This window comes from Centroberyx affinis, unplaced genomic scaffold (genome assembly GCF_046629955.1).
Source record: "Centroberyx affinis isolate AG114_WGS23_722 - 3 ecotype Tasmania unplaced genomic scaffold, CSIRO-AGI_Caff_v1 ptg005525l_1, whole genome shotgun sequence".
Classification (NCBI taxonomy): Eukaryota; Metazoa; Chordata; class Actinopteri; order Beryciformes; family Berycidae; genus Centroberyx; species Centroberyx affinis.
In genome coordinates this window covers 58,954-77,988 of record NW_027282774.1, presented here as the reverse complement: position 1 = coordinate 77,988, position 19,035 = coordinate 58,954, and the positions used below count along the sequence as shown (strand labels likewise).

Below are 19,035 nucleotides of genomic sequence, written 5' to 3'. Positions count from 1 at the left end.
ATTATAAAGGCACCTGTAAGGAATTATAATGCAGTCATAATGCCTTATGACCATGCTTATGAGAACTTACTGATGCATTACATCAACACTCATAAAACATTATCGCTATAAAATTATAATGAATTAGAACTACAAACGTCTTATGAATGTTTATGACTAGTTATCTATCATAAGTTGTAAAGCTGTCACTAAAGTAAAGTGAAATGCATAATAATGTGTTTTAAATATGCCAAACAACATCATTAGTTATTGTATGCATTCAGTCACCTTGATATGTTTTGTTTGGGGATTTATCTCACCTACGCAAATTTGTCGTTTTCTCCTCTTTTCTCCTCTCTGTTTTTATCATCATGTTTTGTCACTGTGACTTCCAAATAAACTGAAAGTATAACACTCTTTTTTTTACTGAGAACTCTGTAATGTACTCCTTTACATCTGACATTAACATATGTCTCATCTGGATTGTTTCTAGATTTCGCTGGATTCCATATATTATACTCCTGGTGCTAACATGCATGTCCAGTGTCCACACTGAAATCAGATTGCTCTTTTCACTGCAAAACTTCCCATGAACAATTTACACTTTCAGCATTTCTTCAGTTTTCGGTGCTTATTGCTTAGTCTACATACTGGTATATGGATTGGAAATGCAATTGCATTTACACTTGGAAATGCGTCGCCTCTGGAGGTTTGGCTGATCAGATCTTCAGTGGATTTGTGTGTGACTTAGGTCTATCTGAATCCAGTTTGAACAGTCAAGACGCATGTTGATGCCAGGTGTAAAGAGTGGCAAAAGTCTTTTTTCTGAGAATATTCTAGTCTGCTCCTTTTTGACTGAGCTGAAAGAACCAATCTTGCTCTTGTGTAACAAATTAAAGTAGGTTGTTTGAATTCACAACTCAGGGCTATTCTGTTTCAAACTATAATTCATAGAGCCATAGCCTTGGAACATGATAACTGCCTTTCAATCAATCTGCTCTGCATATTCATTCATTTCCAAGGCTTTCAAGCCACCAAATTAGTCACTTGCATGTCTCCGCTGGAAACATTTTCATCTTCAAAACATCACCTTGAGCATAATTACGTCTCTGTTACAGCAAAAGCGGAAGGGACAGAGTGGGGGTCTGTCCGAGCCATGCCTCCATATTATATTACCCGCTAATAACATGGATATAATGAAAGGCTATGCTCTATACGCCAACATCAAAAGCTATTGTCTAATTTTGGCCAGCGGGATGTGACAAATCCGTAATTAAAATAGCAAGCTGAGCGATAAAACAAAGCCACTTGCTGGGAGACAGGGGATCCGGCTCGATATGGATCTGTCATTAGGCTAAAGAATTGTCCTTTGCCTTTCTGCCTTTATCTCCCTAATGCGGCTACATTTCCCCAGGATTGGCCTTTTTCTGCTCGGCCTGGAAAAGAGCTGATCTCAACGAACGTCCTAATCAGCCGCGTCTCGCCTGTTTACCGCAGTCTAAGCCGAGGCCACCGGTTCATCCAGAAGTTGAACCATGTGGACGGCAGCGCTTAGATCTTCATGTATTTACATCGGAATGAAAACTGCACTCGCTCTGTTCCCATAACGCCTTCATCTCTCAAGTCTGTTTACCACCGCATGCGTACGGGTCACGAGTTCAAGCAGAGGGCGGCTACGATTTGGCCAGCCGCTTTATGTTGTTTCTCATGTTTTTCCAGCAGCGAGAGAAAGACAGCTGCACTTCCACTGTTCTCAGGTGTCGGAAACTGACAGCCAAGATACTTAATCTGCTCTCCTTTCCCAAACTGTGTTTTGTGCGGCGAGAAATGTTTAACCACCGCTAAAATATGTATTTTTGAGTCGGGATTGACTTGAAGATCAAAGATTCATGAATAATGCATTCGGTAAGGCACACTGGAATCAACAGTACGAGTTCTGCAGCGGGCGCTTTCCCATCGCACGCTGCTGTTTTAACAGCCGCCAGTGTGGCAGAGAGCAGCACTGTTCCTCCTCACTGTGGCTGGGACCGATTTCAAAATGCAGAGAGCTGAGCAGTGAAGAGCGACGCTGTAAAACACCCAGCGGATCAGTTCTGGTAGCAGGCTGGGACTGACTGACAGGCAGATCACTGAACTATTGATGGAAACAGGTAAGGAGAGGTGTGTGTGTGTGTTTATATGTGTGTATGTGTTTCTCCATATGTACACTAGGGTATATGTGTTCATGTGTGTGTGTGTTTGTTGGTGTGCATATGTGTGTGTGTGTATACTGTATATATATATATATATATATATATATATATATATATATACTGTGTATATACATATATATGTGTGTGTCTGTGTGCACATTTTTGTGCGTGTGCGTGTATGTGTGCATTTATGTGTATATGTGTATATGTGTGTGTGTGTGTGTGTGTGTCTGGCAGCAACATATTCTCCTGGATAAGAAGCTTTCAAGTAAATGAATGAATAAATTATGGATCGGTGGCCAAACATCAATAATGAAGCCATATCTGCGCCCGGGCTGCAGCAGAGTGAGGCTCTGTGGTCGACACGCGAGACTGCAGAACAAACAGGGGGAGCGAGGCCGGCGGGGCAATCGGCACCCCGGGGCCCCGGGGCCCACCCTAGGGGCCTCTGACTGAAGACACTTATCAAACCGAGGAAGAGGAGGAGGAAATCGAGGCGGCGTGGGCGGCAAGTTCATTCCACCTCCTCCATCGATCGAAGACCTCCCAGTACACACACACATAATATTAACACATATAGACACACACATATGTATACATGTAACGCACAAATTCATTCATACAGGTACCTACACACATACAGTATATACACAAATATAGACAGCCATGTGCTCACAAACATATGGACACTCCTCTTCCCTGTGTCCTGGGGGTAAAGAGCGCATTCATATTCAGCGGGTGATTGGCGGAGAGGGAAGCGGTTCGGAGCCATTTTGTGTTTTTCCAGCCGACGGCAGAAAGCAGTGGCCATTATGACCTTGTGATGAATTCAGGGTTCATTTCCTACGCTCGCTATTCGGCTTCTTTTTTTTTTTCTTTTTTTTGCAAAGCTCGCACGTGGATTAAATACAAAGATGGCAAGAGATCGCCTACGCCATCCTGTGTATACAAAAAAAAAAAGAAAAACATTCAGTAAAGCCTATGTCAAGTAAGTTGCCTTTAAAATTCAGTTCCACGCTTACGCCGGAGGTCTGATTTTCAATTCCAGGTGCATGATAATGGGGGAAAAGTTTCATTTGTGCCCACTGTCATTTATTCATTAGCTCGCAATCAGATCTCCTGTGCAAGGCATGAGGGGTTATAAATCAGTCACCAGTTGGCCATTAACAATTCATGCAATTCATAATACATAAGACCCGTCATTTATTTATCACCTCTAAATGGGATTTCCTTCCCTCTCATTGGCTCCCAATCACAAGTCAACCTCCGTAGCCTGACCGACGGCCATTTTGAGAGTGAGCCAAGATGTAAACAATGCATATCTGAGCCGAACAGCACTACGATGGCAGGGAAATTCCAGATCGGGAGGGGAGGAGAGTCTTTCCTCTGACTAAATCCGGTCGGTTTGACTGGTATCGTCTGGAAAGGAAGCAGCAGGCGGCGGGCTGCGGCTGGCTGCTGGCACAGTTGTTTTCTGCTGTTTCTCTTGAGCAGTTGATGTAATTGTGAGTAATTAGGCTTTAAAGTGGTCTTGTCTCTCCCCAACCTGGAACATGAGTCCCAAGGGGGGAGGAGGGGGAGAGGAGGAGGAGGGGGGGGTGGGGGGTGGGGGTGTTGCTGTCTGAATGCCAGGAGCTGGTTTACAGAAGGCTGCTTTAGTCTAAGCAGATCCTATATAAAGAGCCTGGAATTGTGCCACCAGATGCGAACACCATATGAAGACGCTGACTCCGTGGATGACACTAAATTATACAATTGCCCGAGGGCCCCAGCACTTCTCATTGTAAAGATAAACAGCAAATTGCAATGGAGACGCAATGATCGGAACGAGCTTCATGAAGACACGGTGCTGTTTGATATCTGGCTCTCTGGCCAGCTGCTCTTTTTCCTTTACAGTACAGAACATTTGGTGATATATTTTGTCTAAAGTGCCTGGCAATAACATGAGTTCATACATTTTTAGTATGCTGGCCCCGCAAGGAATGGCACCTCTAACCCCGACACTCTTATCCAGAAGGACTTACAATGAATGAGCAGGTAGGTGTTCAGTGTCTTGGTCAAGGACACTTAGAAAGAACCTACATTGGCAATTGTGGGAATCAAAACTGTGGCCTTTTGCTCACAAAGCGAGTCTGTCTAACCACAAGGCCACCAAGCCACCCTTTTCAATGAATGCCCATCAAACCTGGGGCAAAGACTGTAGGGAAGCCTCTCTTTAAAAGCTGTTACGCAGAGATAAAAAGAATGGTTGAGATCAAAACGCATCCCTCATAGCTCACAGCTGAGTAGAATATCGAGGAGATCTGAGAGTCTGTGGTGTCATGATTGAGATGCTTGAATAACATTGGCTCAGGGTCATTAGATGTCTCTATCGAGGAATATCATGTGACGTTTAGAGAACGGTTAGCGATGGTTATGCAGGACATGCCGCCAGGATGGAGGAGAGGCAACACATGGCAAAGATGGCTTACAAGCAGTACTTACAAGTGGTCGGCTTGTTGCAGTTGTGTCCATGTCTGAAGTACTGAGGGTTCTCTACCACGGGAATGCGAGTCATCCCTATGACAACCGCATCAGGGCCTGCGTCCAGAGTGCAGGGGGTGATAATCCCATGGTTTACATGATGAAGTGGGCTGGCAGAGTCTTCCTCCCCGCTGATCACAGCTACTGGCCCTGGAAGCACACAGAGGAAAGATGAGTTATTTTACAATCCAATTTAGGCTTGTTGGATTATTATATATTATGAAAATATCATCAATGAAATACTGTGGTTCACTGGCGCATGCACACTAATATGATCTAAACTTGATTCAGGCAATACCTTAACTAAAGCAACTGTCATGTGAACACAGTTGTCAGACACTAGTCTGATTATCTTATTCAGAATAAATTCATAATCGGTGTAATCCTAACTCGATTTCTAGATTTCTGCTCAATCTTTCCATTCATCAAAACACCTAAGTCTGAGTTCTTTCAGTTCTTAAACAGGTAGATCCTATTCTCTGTGCACCATATAGATATACATACATACACATATATAGTGTGAATTTGTCTCCCAATCAAATCATCAATATAAGTTTAAATCATTATCAACACAGGCAATGCCAGTGCAGCAGGGCTTGATGCTCTCTGTGGTGACTTTATCAGGTCAGTCTGAATCCAGGCTGGTGAGGTACTGCAGGGTCACGACAAGCACATCCCTCTCATTAACCGCCACATATTCATTGGCTTCCTTTAATCAAACTTCAAAAAAGCCCACTGACATGTTTTACTGTCAGCCGGGGCGATCTGGGACCCTGTGCTATCATCGGCGTGTCAAAATCAACACAGCGCCCTGACAACCTCAATCTTCACGGGGAGGTATGTGTGTGTGTGTGTGTGTGTGTGTGTGTGTGTGTGGGGGGGGATATAAAGTCAACAGTTGTGGGTCAACAGCGGCTGATTTAGTGGCGCGGTGACAGCGAATCTATTTATCCACAAAGTTGAGTCTCTCCCTCACCTTGACAACATAGTAAATAATAATCAAGATCCAGTCATATCAAATTATAGCCCCTCAGCCGCGGCAGATAGCTCAACTTCAGCCTCAGATGAGAATTCTGGCAGGGGGGGGGGGGTTAGGGGTGGGTTGACAAAATGACACGTAGGCAATAATTTCCACGCACGGCCCACACTTGTGAGCGTGTCGATTGCAGGCAAGCGGGACTGTCATACCTCGGCATCGGCTTTATCAGAGGGATGTGCGCGGCGGACCGCTTACTTTCAAAGCACATATTTTCACTGAGTCACTACCTAGCAACCACCGGAGACAACAAGCATGCTGCAGCTCTGAACCTCAGCCGACGCCTCCAACCCCGCGAGTGCACACACACACACACACACACACACATTTCCAGAGAGGCATACATTATGCCGTACACCGGGGAATACCGCTTCAAACGTCGGCGCGCATTTGGTCGCTTGAAATAAATTCGCCGCATTGAGTGTCATGATGAATCATGGGTGCAAGTCTTTATAGAATGGAAAAAATACCTCAAAGGGATACTAGTATTATGGTCTGCCTTTTAATACAACATGAAATAGAATAAAAGCTCATCTGATCATATGCCAGAGCCAGATCAATGAGGCCTCAGGGAAAGGCCTGGCCTTGCTCCAAACCACAACTACAAAACAAAAAAATAAAACTACCACTTGAGTCCATGGGAGATGAAGTTTTTCTGAGGAGTGAAGGGAGATTGGGCTTCTTGACTTGAGAAAATCCCGAAAATTGCATTTATGTTACCTGAGTGATGAAAAGGCCCAACGGCCTCTGAGAAGGGTTTTATCATCTCAGACGCTGCCGCAGCTCTGAATGAGATTCAGGACAGCACATTTCCCCCGGAACGTCTGTCTGAGAGCAAAGTTCCTCTCTATTAAACCAACTTTGATTTATTCAAGAGAAGTGAAAAATGAAATGAGCCAACTTTCCTTCTTCTTCCTTTCTTTTCCCCTGTCATCGCCCTCCACAACTTTCTCAGTGGTAATGTGGTTCATACAATGGGTAATTTCAGCCAAGCGATGTGCCTGGTCAAAGACCAATTTCGACAGTGCTGATGATTCCCGTAGGGGATTCCCGATTCAGACCTTGACTTAAGCGCTGTACGGTTGGGCTTAAGTTGGATTTTAGGCTGGAGTTACCTCGGGTAGACTCTGCCTCCTGCAAGATGACACCATGAGCTGATGAATATGCAAATGAAGGCGTGTCCACCTTCATATCATAATACACGGAATCTGACATTTGTACGCACCTTTCTGCATAAACCTGAAATCCTGTAACATGTCTGGCACTATCATCCGTTTCCTGATATAACAAGAAATCTGCATACTAATAAACACCAGACATCAAGTAGGACATGATTTCCTGAGTCACAGTTTGAAGCAATAATCAATATCATGAAAATTAACAAAATCATAAGAAATAAGAACCACAACGATGTCAGTCCACGAAATCCTTCATTGAACGCTTGGATTGTGCTTTTAAGCACAGACTGTTTCCTCTCTCGCCTATACGCACTCGTACACAGCTTCATTTCACACACGAGTCGGCTGTAATCTGTAAGGGATCATCAAAGGAGACGGCACTACCAGGACGCACAGAGGGAGCCAAGAAATCATTTAAATGTGCTGAGTTTGACAGACGGCCAGAGCGTCCAGCGTCTCCTCATGGAGAGGGCTTAGATCACTGAGGTGTGCCATCGTCTGAAGATGATTTGCAGAGACAGATCACACAGCCTCCATGTTTCTCCAGGTAACGTGTCGCTCCAGCCCACATCCCTCCATGTTTCTCCAGGTAACATGTCTCTCATGTCAGCACACATCCCTCCATGTTCTGCACTGCCTACTCTTCCTTGGCGGTGGAGCAAATGTTTCATGTTTATGAAAGGGGCAGATCGCAGGTGCATTAGCTAAAACAGCCAAATCAATTGATCAATCGTGACATTTGCATCATGTGTTTCTCAGAGTTTGCAAGTCAATCTAATTTATTCTACAGCAGCAGAGACAGAGCAGCCTTCCCCTCCTCTGGGTTTGAAAATTGACTCGTTCATTAAGGTATTGTCAGAGTGCTGGGCCAGAGGGCCCATCCGAGAACCAGGCCAGGGTGATGAATTAAGAGAGCATATGATTACAGATCTGGGCGACATATCAGCCGCTGAATAGAATGGAAAACAATAGAGCAGCACAGGCTGCCATAGGATCTAGATGAATCAAGCAGAACAGGACCGATTTAAGCATTTTTGACATTTATTTATCTAGGAAGACTTGACTGAGCACCATATTCAGCACTACCCGCCTTTACATTCATACAGTGCAAGTTAAATGTCTTGCTCAAGTGCAGCTTCGACATCAGTTGTTGAGGGAAGGAAGAACGTTTCTTGAACTAGCAACCTTTCAGTCACAAGCCCATTTCTCTACTTCTCCCTATACTGCTGCCTCATAAGCATAATCCCACTGGACGAAATAAAACAGAAAACCTTTTAATAAGGAAGAAGCTAACCTTTTTCCTTTCCCCAAACACACACACACACACACACATTCCAACTTACGACCACTTTCAATATATTTAATTTAGATTATTTGCTATTTATACATTTTGTTGTTTATGTACTATTCTCCTCCTTTGTGACTTTTGATGCCATTAATGTGTCTATTCGCCATCTTGTTTTTTTTTTTTTTCCTTTTGCTCTTTTGGGGTGAGATATTTTTATAAGCCCCAGGGTTTTTTTCTCGTCTCACCTGTTTGAATTTATTTCCTTCTCTCATTTCTCATTTCACAGTGTGTTTTTTAATTATTATTATTATTTTTTTATTATTATTTGTGCAAATAAACCTGACTAAAGTAAAACATGGCAGGGGTGTTTGTCTGTGAAGCTACTTGAGCGTTTGTGTCTCTCCTTCCCTACAAACGGAATTGCTGAAGGTGGTACTCAGCAAAAAAAAAAAAAAAAAAAAAAAAAGTGAGCGGGTGGCTCTGTAGGGTTTTCCCTGTGGTCAGGAATAAATTGTGCAGAGTGTGATTGCTTCCGTTCCACCCCCTTGCGGTAATTATCGCACAGATTCCTTTCAAAGGTAGTTAATTAGGATTGGAATTAACTTGAGGACATGTAAAATGAACAAGAGAACACGGGCAGGATAGCTTACTGAGGCGAGGACCCCGCTCCTAGTTAGGGATGGATTTAAATCGAATTAAACTCATACGTGGGAAGGGTCAGAAACGGGGGGGAAAATCAAGGCAAACACCGTGCTTGTGGCGGTGTGAAAGGAAAGACATCGCTTCTCGAGGAAACTGACGGTTACGCCACAGCTCTGTAAAGACATCAACCAAACAGTCATAGTGCTCAAGGCTTTGTCATAAATCTACTGAGGGTAGTAATTTGCTGCTCGGGCGCTGCGACTGTACAGCTCCTTTCCTCTGTTCGTCTGGGAGGCAGGCCGACGGGTGGCGGGCCGATTTCTCTCGGAAACCTGCAAACATCAAATGCCGCTCGCTAACACCGTCCTTTTCAAGTGGGCTCTGAGAGGATGACTCAGCCAAGGCCCCTTCAACGGCACGGCTCACGTACCCCAACAACTTTGATGCTAAAATAAACCGGGCGCTAATAGCCGGTCGCCTCGCGCCATTATTGAAAAACCACTATGACGGTGACGGCCGCGCAAACACGCGGCGAGGGTAGCATTAGCGCTATAATAAGGCCGGTTAATTGCCAAATGCCACAATCGTGTGAAGAGGCCTTGAGGTTGTGTGCAAAGCTCAGATGACAACCCCCTCCCCCCCTTCGCGGCAGTGAAGGAGACATGTAAATAGCTTTTCCTGACAAATAGGCTCAACCTGCTCACTCAACCCCCTCCGCTCGCAGACCGGCACGCTGAACATGCGACAATCCGCGCTAACCCCATTCCTCACCGTGTCCACATAGCAGGCTCTCTCTACGGCTAAACACCCCCCCCCCCGGACTCGCGCGCCGTTCCCACCCGTGAGCGACTGTGGCAAAAAAAAAAAAAACACTGAGCGCTAGGACAGCCGATATTTATGGCCCTCCGCAAAGTAGGCTATCGAGAATTTACAGTCGCCCCACGCGGCTCAATGTGCACTCTCTTTATTGTGGTATAAACAACGGCGAACACCGAGGGGAAGGACGGCGGAGTCGAGACAGAAATAAACACACATTCGAGACCCGCCGTAAACCTATCAGTCGTCGCATCTGACGCCCACTCGTACGGCCTCTAAAATCAGCCGTCTAAACCGCGCCGGACATTATCTGCAATGACACAGCGCTGAACCAATTACAGTTGGTGTTGCCGCACATACTCTTGTCTCGATGCTCGGAATGACAATAAAACACACACATGATTGTTATTCCGTCTCTGTTCCCGCAGTGCCCCTATCAGCGTTTATATCTTTGACAACGCATTACCCCGTAAGCTCCCCGAAGACAGACGAACCAATTTTGCACGAGTCTGAAAAGTGATGGAAAATGACATCATCCGGCAGCCGAGCCGTCCCGAGTCTATACCTCCGGGAGTCGGGATCTTTACCAAAACAGGCCGCCGCGTTTTATTACCTGTTATGCATCCGAACGCAAATTGAAAACAAAACACGCGGCTATATCCGGAGACGTACAAGCCCCCGTGCCCGGTTGGGGGTTTCATTCTTCTCCCATGGCAATGTAATCAGAGAGGGCCAAATGAAAAGCTTGTGGTGGCGTTGTTACAGGAACTAGTTTGCATCATAAACTCCGCGGTGTAGCCGAGAGGACACACACACACACACACACACACACACACACACATATCAACAACCACACGCTCAACAGCTATATTTCTTGTCGTGGCATCAGAATCTGAAATGGCCCTCCAACGCCGAGCGTCTGGCACAGCGCGCATGTAAATCACACAGGAGAGTGAGAGCCTTGTCCAGCCGCCGCTGCACACGAAATGGCCTGATGATTGTGAGCATCAGTGCTGCGGGTCAACCCACCGCATACTAATGTGACCTCCCCCCCCCCCAACAAAGCAACAAGTGTTATTATCTGACAGAGGGACTGACAAGATATTATTTGGTCAATGTGATAAATTGTGATTAATTATATTATTTGGCTTAAGGGATTAATCATGAGATTTGGGTCACCGACAGATAGATAGATAGATAGATAGATAGATAGATAGATAGATAGATAGATAGATAGATTTCCACAGCCTGCACATGGAAGCATTAAAGTAATACAGGAACATGGAAAACAATAGAGAACAGCATATTGGCACTAGAGATTATAACAAAAATAATTATACCAAAAGTAGATTTTGAGGAGTTTGTTCCTGCTGGCGAGTGTGAGCATGGTGAATTTTGCTCGATCTTTGCTCTCCAGTGTGAAATTTAGTCATATTTGCAATATCCAATTGACAGCGGGGCGGCGAGAGGAGGAGCAAGAAGGGAGGGAGGAGGAGGAGGAGGGAGGGGGTTTGAGGAGGAGGGGGATGTTTGATCGTCCAAGACGCCCGGCTGTGCGCTGGTATTGAATGTAGGCCATTTACACATTTAGCTTTGGTGAGCATGCAGGCGCATAAGCAGAGCTGGCCAAACACTCACACACACACACACACACACACACACACACACACACACACACACACACAAATCAAAGCACTGACCCACTGCGGGGCATCGATCAATCAGGTGTCAATGTTCTCCTCACTCCTCTCTCGTAGCTCTTTCCCTCTTTCTCTCGCTCTCCTTTATTCTCTCTCCATCGTTTCCCTCGTTAACTCATTTCAATTCAACGGGCTTCACGGTCGGCACGTTTAAATGTGTCGCCAAAGCGAGTGGAAATAGTAACAATAAATTTCACCCATCAGCATGCTTTACTCAAGCAACAGCTATTTCATCATAACTTAAAAGCGTTTTTATGCCATAAAAGCAGTAACAAGATCAGCTTTTTATCATCTTACAAATACAGCCAAACTCAGGGACTTCATGTCAAAAGCCGACCTGGAAAAACTCATTCACGCATTTATTTCTAGCAGACTACTGCAATGGTCTTTTGACAGAGCTCAAAAAGACCATCAAAAAGCTTCAGCTTATTCAAAATGCAGCTGCTACAGTTCTTACAGGGACCAAAAGGTCAGACCACATCACCCGGGGAAATTTATTACATGTTGCGTTCAGGCTGTGTATTACAAAATGCGGCAGATTATTACAAAATGCAGGTGTTATTACATAATGAAGTGAAAATGTATTACATTTTGTCGAGTTATTACATAATGCGTTGTTACAGTCCGTCACATTCTTGTGAACGCGATATCTCAGGAATGCCTTGAGGGAATTTCTTCAAATTTGGCACAAACACCACTTGGACGTTTGTGCAAGGTCATTCTACAAAAAACGGTGGAAGTCACTTTCTTTTGCAGACACCAAAATCCTTTAAGTTGACCTAATAATCACATTAATTATATCTGTTCAATAAATAAAGACTGTCCTTGCAATGATAAAACAAAGTTTATTGGCGGAGGCATACAACCACGAGGCAGTTATTTCTAGTTTAAAAAGATTTTGACTTCCTTTATTTCATCTCTCCCTATTGTCTCTTTCTGTTTTCCCTCAGGCTCATTGTCTCTCTCTCTCTCTCTCTCTCTCTCTCTCTCCCTCTCTCTCTCGCTCACTCTCTCTCCATGTCTCTCTCTCTTGTTTCTAGCCCCAGGAGTCTTGGTTCCTGCTTCAATCCTTTCGTGGCTGCCTCCCTCTGTTGGCGGGTTCAGGACCGAACAGATTCGTTAGCCTGGGAGGTGGGGGGGAGGGGGGAGGGGGGAGGTGGGGGTGCTAATTAGACATCTAGCCGAGACACACAAACACAAATCAACCTTCACACTCCCCCCCCCGCCTAACGCCGTCTACTGTAGGCACCACTGTGCATCGTCGCCGTTATCGCACCTGCTGAGGAGAGAGCACCGCGGGACGGGAGTGCTTACAGCAGTGATGCAGCCGTAAAGAGCCATCGCAAACACATCCTGAGTGGTTACAGTTTAGATTTCCATGCAGATTGTACATTTCCCAGTGTATAGGAAAAAGAAAAAAGAAAAAGGCGGAACCGAATGATCAAAACGAGTCAAGACACGTTCTCTTTTTGTGGCCTGTTGGCTGTAGTGCGATGTGTATGGAAATTACTTGGCTGCTATACTGCAGGCCACCTATAAACCAATACAAATGCATGAGCACAATCACAGCTGACACTTATGGGAAATGGTGTGCTGAGCGATGATGTACAGCAGGGAGAGACGACTTCCATCTTGTTTTTACCGCTGCGAGGGCACCATTTCCACCATAAACGGATAAACGTATAATTTCACAATTGTCTATCCACAACAAATATCATGTCCTGTCATGGATAGATGGATAAATATGTATAAAGATAGACAGATAACAGAAATATGAATAGGATTGATGGTAACAGGAGTGGGGATTAAGCTGAGAATAATCTCCCAACATCATTTCACCTCAGTCTGCTTCCATTGCGTTATTTACTGTACCTATTCCATATACTACAGTACACACTCTGGCTGCTCCTCGGTGTGATGCTACAGCAGGCGAGGAGACGGGGTCTTTAATATTTCAGTCAGACTCCCAGCAGACTGATGGCTTACAGGGGCAGCCATGCAGGGCGAACAGCCAAGGTTAGCTGTAACATCAGCGGCCCTTCATTTGTACCTGTGCCCAAGGAGATCGCCCTCTGCTACACCCAGAAAAAGGAGGGTTCTTCATGGGTTCTTGGGTATGGGTGATGGTTCTGCATTGAAACATAATGACTCAAATAAAATAAAATAGCTGGTAAATCAGAATAAAGCGCTCAGTGTGGCTGTTAAAAACGTAATACTGCTGATTTGGAACATTTCATGTATTATTAAATGGGTCTTTACAGCACCATAAATGGTCTATGCAGCAACATTTGAGCATGGTGCTATAGCATGTGTGACAAATTTCCATCAAAGTGGATTAATCATTTATGCAATTGGCTCAAATAGAACTAAAATAAATTGAATTAATACATTTGAATCTACACAGTTTGTGCGCATGCTGCCAATGCATTTCAAATGTCTTAGTTTTATTAGCGTCTAAATGAAAGATTTCCGTCAGACTGAAATAATTAAACTATACAATATCTGGTGACATAGATCAGACACTTTAAACAATTTTAATTAATTTTATCTGTTTAAGTCTAGCTGATAATAAACCAAGCAAATTTGTGCCAATACATATAAGTTCCTATACATATATCTTCTTGAAGCTGTATTTTAGATTAAAAAAAAAAAGACCTTTTTTTTTTCTTAATACCTAAGAGGGTCAATGTTCATTTTTTTGAGTGTGTAGAGAACCCGTATAAAAGGGTTCTTTATAGCACCATAAAGGGTTCAAGATTTATTTATACATCAATAAATCAAGCTTTATTTATAGAGCACCTTTCATGTAGGACCGCAATACAAATGCTCAACACTGAGGCAATAAAAACAATAATAAATGAGGAAATTAAAAAATAATGTATAAGAGATAAATAACAACATAAAATACAATGATTACTTGGATATTACAACCTCCGGGAAAAGCTAGGCTAAAAAGGTAAGATTAAGATTACACTTAAAGATGTCAACAGATTGCAGGCTGGTCCTGTAGATCCTGGTCCTGTAGGTTGAGACTGTAGATGCTACGGGTTCTGCTATGGTACAAGTCTAGAGAACCATTTTCTTGGTAGGCGGGGTCGGCACTCTAATAATCTGGGGTTGACTGGGGTTCTAAGATCCAAAGGGAGCCAATCAGCAGTTCCTTTCTTCTAGAAGAAATATCCCTGAAGAACCCTGACATCTTCATCTGTTTATAAAAGGGTTCTTCAGGGAACCTTCTATTGTGTTCCTCTATTGCTCCCTGTAGGGAAATCCTCTTTTCAAAGGTCAGGCTCAGCTACAGAGCAGCAGCCCTGAAGCTGGTAGGGATTCAGTGTCTTGCTCAGGGACACTTCAGCAGGGTGGATGCTTCCCTTTCAGTTAAAGGACAGTATCCTTAATCACTGTGCTGGAGTTCCTTCTCCAACCCTGTGGGATTCCTCTGTTTATAATCTGAAGAACCCCTAAAGCTTTATCGCGGTACTTTTTAGAGGGTAGAGAGACTGTTACTTCATCCAATAAACATACTCGTTTCCCACTTTGGAAAAACGTCACCTGATGTTTCGATGTACTTTAAAACATGGTGGAGATCTAATTTTGGAATAATCTCTTCCTAAAGAGCTGGTTACAGCAACACCACTAGATCCACTTTGATGCCAGGTCTGTACTCTTTTTTCATTTCAAAATCCCAGAATCTTTCCAAACCTTAATTATTTCACTGGATTTGAGGATGCTGGTCAGTGTCCAGTCTGATGTCTGCTGACAGTGGCTGGACAATATGACTATCATATGGTAATTTAGACCATATCACACTCTATAGCTGAACATTATTCTACACTGCAGCTAATATGACTGTCAACTAGGCTGTATACTGTAGGTGATACCAACAAGGTGGAGAGTTAAACCTATGAGCATACATACATGCATACATACATACTCTCATTGTGCTGATTTCTATGGAGTGAAATAGTAGTGAAATTCAATTATTGCTCATTATTCTGGGGACCCCCAGGAATTCCCTCAAGGACCGCTAGGGGTCCCCGGGCCCCACTTTGTGAACCACTGAACTAGACCATATCACTCTATAGCTGAACATTATTCTACACTACAACTAATATCACAATGTGACTGTCAACTAGGCCATATCATTCATAAGTGATGACTATCCTTCACAACAAACAGACAATATGCCATAAAATAACAGAAAATTACAGTGGGTTTAAAACAGCATAAAATATGTGGATGTACATGTACTGGGACTGATCAATAGTTTATTCCAGTTTAAGACCTTGAAATAACCAAATTCATTTTCTATACTTTCTCCACATGGAAGCTTCATCCTGCCCAAATATACTGCAGGATATGTCATACTGGATGTACGAGAGCGTGCAAACATTTCAAACAAAACAAACTTCAAAACTGCACAGAAGGCGACTACTGTGGCCAACGCGTTCTAAAACCGAACACATCATTACCCACAGTGGGCTGTCAGTCAGTGTCATCTGCATGGGAATGGGGCTGCTAAATTTAGCTTTCCCACTAGCCCGTGTGAATACATCCATGTCAGTGTAAACACAGAGAACTGTGGACTTCACACAAAGCTTGATGAGATACCATCGCCTGAATTCTCCGCAAGTCAAACAACCCAAACTTCTTTTGTGACGAGCCGCGAGAGATGAACTGGGATGCTTCAGAGAAACCTAAACATGACACGAGGAAGACCGGTAGCATTGAATCAAGATGAAAGAAAGCAAAACTAAAATGTAGGTCGCCTAATCTGGCTCACTGTGACTGGGGGGTACCGAGAAAGAAGAAGGGAAGCAAACCAACTAATGCAGCCAATTAAACTTCCCCGGCTCCCCCCCTCCCCTCAGCAAACACTTCAAAGTGCTGCCATCAGCGAATGGCAATAAAGCGAATGAGCTCGCTGTAAATGGGCTTGGATGCCGAGGATGCTGAGGAAGGGGGGGCTGTCAAATGGCACTCATCACACTGAGAAAACAGTGTTGTAAGGGCAAAAATGGGGAGTCCAAGCACCTTGGGAGCAAAGGCACCAAACCCTCACTAAGCCTGGAGAAACACACACCAGCGAAGATGACTCTCCGGTCAAGGCAGCAGTTACTGTGAATGGACATTATCATTGATAGGCGACGGGCTGGATGGCTGTGTTTGTGTGTGCCGCAAATCGAAAGCTACGTTATTAACGCTCTATGTCAGAATCTCCTGGAAGAAAGAGCAATCTCGCAGCGGGAGCTCTGAAATGACACCCTCTCCTGACGACCGGCCGCCACCTCGGCTCGGCTGTTATTACGCCAAATCTGCGAAGACCGCGGAGCTGGAGTGTTTTCGTGAAATGGAGGAGAGGCCCGGTGTAAGCCGGGAACGGCCCGCTCCGTAGGGGGACGGGCGCAACGAGAGATTTTTATTTTCCAGCTCCAGGTAACATTATTTCAGACAGCGGAATTGGGGCGTCTCATTACACAAAATACATTTCACACAAACCCCTTCCTTTACATAAACCCCACAAGTTTTTCTCTCTCTCTCTTCCTTTTCCTCTGTCCTTTCAAAAAAATATTTCTCTCTCCCTCTGTCTCTGTTTCCCTTCCAGAGCCCAGCTGTTTTGTGTCCTGCTGGGCGTTCGCGACGGGACGATTTCCACACCGATCTGAGCGCCATTTAAATAAACATCAACAGGAGATGTCAGAAGGAGCCTGTGAATAACGCCAGAGGCTTATCCACTTCCATGGGCCGCTTTATAGAGAGAAGAGGCATGCAGCTCTTCTCTGTCTCTCTCTCTCTCTATCTCTCTCTCTCTCTCTCTTTCTCTATGCTGTTTCAATAACCCCCATACAGCATCGCTGGTCTGGCCATGTCCATTTCATGTAAGCCAGAAAGGCCAGTCCTCCGCTCCCAGAGGGGGGCACAGGCTCCCTGCTCCTCTGCTGAATGGAGCTCTGGAGGGTTTTCTTTATAAGATAGGCAGTCTTTTCTATGTTCACTAACAGGCTCAAACCAAGGCCGACTCTTGGTTATTGTGATTACTGTTCCGCAGACAGATGCAAAGGGGAAGCCAGACTGGAACACGTTGTGCACAATGCAGCAAGTGTGAAGATATCCGTGCCTGACAGTAAAGATATGTGAATCTAGGCTAGATTTTGCATGCTGGTGCAAATGGCAGTCTCCGTTTGCTTTAAAGGCATTTAAGTAATAATATAATAATCCGTCTTGCTACTCTCTGTCGCCAAATGAACACAATAGTGATTCAACCTATACCCAGTTGATGAAGGCTTTTTCATTTGCTGTTCTAAATGCATGATGTCTGTTAGGTCTTTCCTGGGAACAATCCTCCTATGTCCAGCAGCAACAGCATTTTATTTGGAGTAAACAGAAGAAGTGGGTAGTTAGCATGAGCAGTGATAGCCACCATGGCTGAACAGACAAAGAAGCTCAAGAAACTCAAACATCATCAACAGAAAATCCAAGGAGTACTGGTACAGTGTCCAGTACAGTACTGGACACACTGTTTGATTGACAGGTGGTCTCTGGGAAGAGCAGTGCATAAACACCACAGCAATGAACGCTTAGCAACAAAGAGACAAAAAAATAAATAGATAAATAAAAAATCTTGTTTTTTCACACATTTTTTTTCTCATCAAAAGGCCCCCGACCCCCAGGTTGGGACCCCCCCCCAGTGCCAAAGCTGCCTGCATGCTCTTTTTCACAGTCCTCTATCCCCACAACTCTCATTTCTCTCCTTTGTATTTGCGCTGCTAAGCTGTTGGCAGCGCTTGTCATTTTGTTTCATAAGTGATAGCAATTACTATTCCAGCGCCCCGGATCAAAGAGACACCAAAAGGAGGTTTTTAGACGGGAGAAAACACCAAACACTGCATCCCCCCTTCTGTTTACACTGATAGAGGCTGAGGCCTGGGAGGCAGAATGGCTCTGACTGACAGAATGAGAATACACCTCCTGTTTTTAATCCTGGAGAGGAGGAGACAAAGGAAGAGAGGAGAGGAAAGGAGAGGACAGGGGGGGAGGGAAGGAGATGAGTGTCTGGTTTTAACAGAGGGCAAACTGTACCATAAACCAGGAGGCTTCCCCCTGCTCACAGTGGATTAGTCAGATTACTGACTCTTCTTCAGGTCTGGGAAAGCTGGGAGCAGTGAACCGAGCAACAATTACACTCCTCATAATGAGACGGCAGGGCCTTGACTTCAAATAAGGAGCCTCTTCAAGACGTTCTCATGCTAAAACACAAATAGATTGTACATTTAATCCGCCCGTGTCATCTTCCCACACACCAGTGATCTTCATGATCTCTTGATTTATGGAATGAAGAGGGTTATACTGAAACCACAGGGATGGGGTTGGGCTGCAGTGGCCTAGGAGTTAGAGAGGCAGGCTTGTGACTGGAAGGCTGCTGGTTCAGTTAGTGGGGATGGGAAGCTCTTCTCTGTTGCGGCCGCACTCTGTGACTTCTGTGATTTAGGCTGATAAGATGTATTTGTTTTCATAAAAATCCTGCCTAGTGCACCCTTAAATGTGATGTGCTTGTTCTGTCTTGTTTTATCACGTTCCCGTCTATTTACTGTACTTCGTTGCCCTGTGAAACACTTTGCGATGAATCTGATAAAAGCGCTTTATAAATAAATTTGACTTGACTGAGATCGCTGCCGCTGGA

General features: G+C 44.5%; 1 protein-coding gene across 1 annotated transcript in view; it reads right to left on the bottom strand.

The window, feature by feature from the left end:
* The window catches only part of LOC139667427 (NT-3 growth factor receptor-like), a gene marked incomplete at its 3' end in the record, with an annotated part of 72,941 nt that overhangs the window by 11,733 nt on the left and 42,173 nt on the right, over positions 1 to 19,035 (bottom strand). The window contains exon 9 of the mRNA XM_071546879.1: positions 4,656 to 4,844. Coding sequence (XP_071402980.1) covers positions 4,656 to 4,844 — 189 coding nt within the window. The remainder of the gene's footprint in view (positions 1 to 4,655; positions 4,845 to 19,035) is intronic.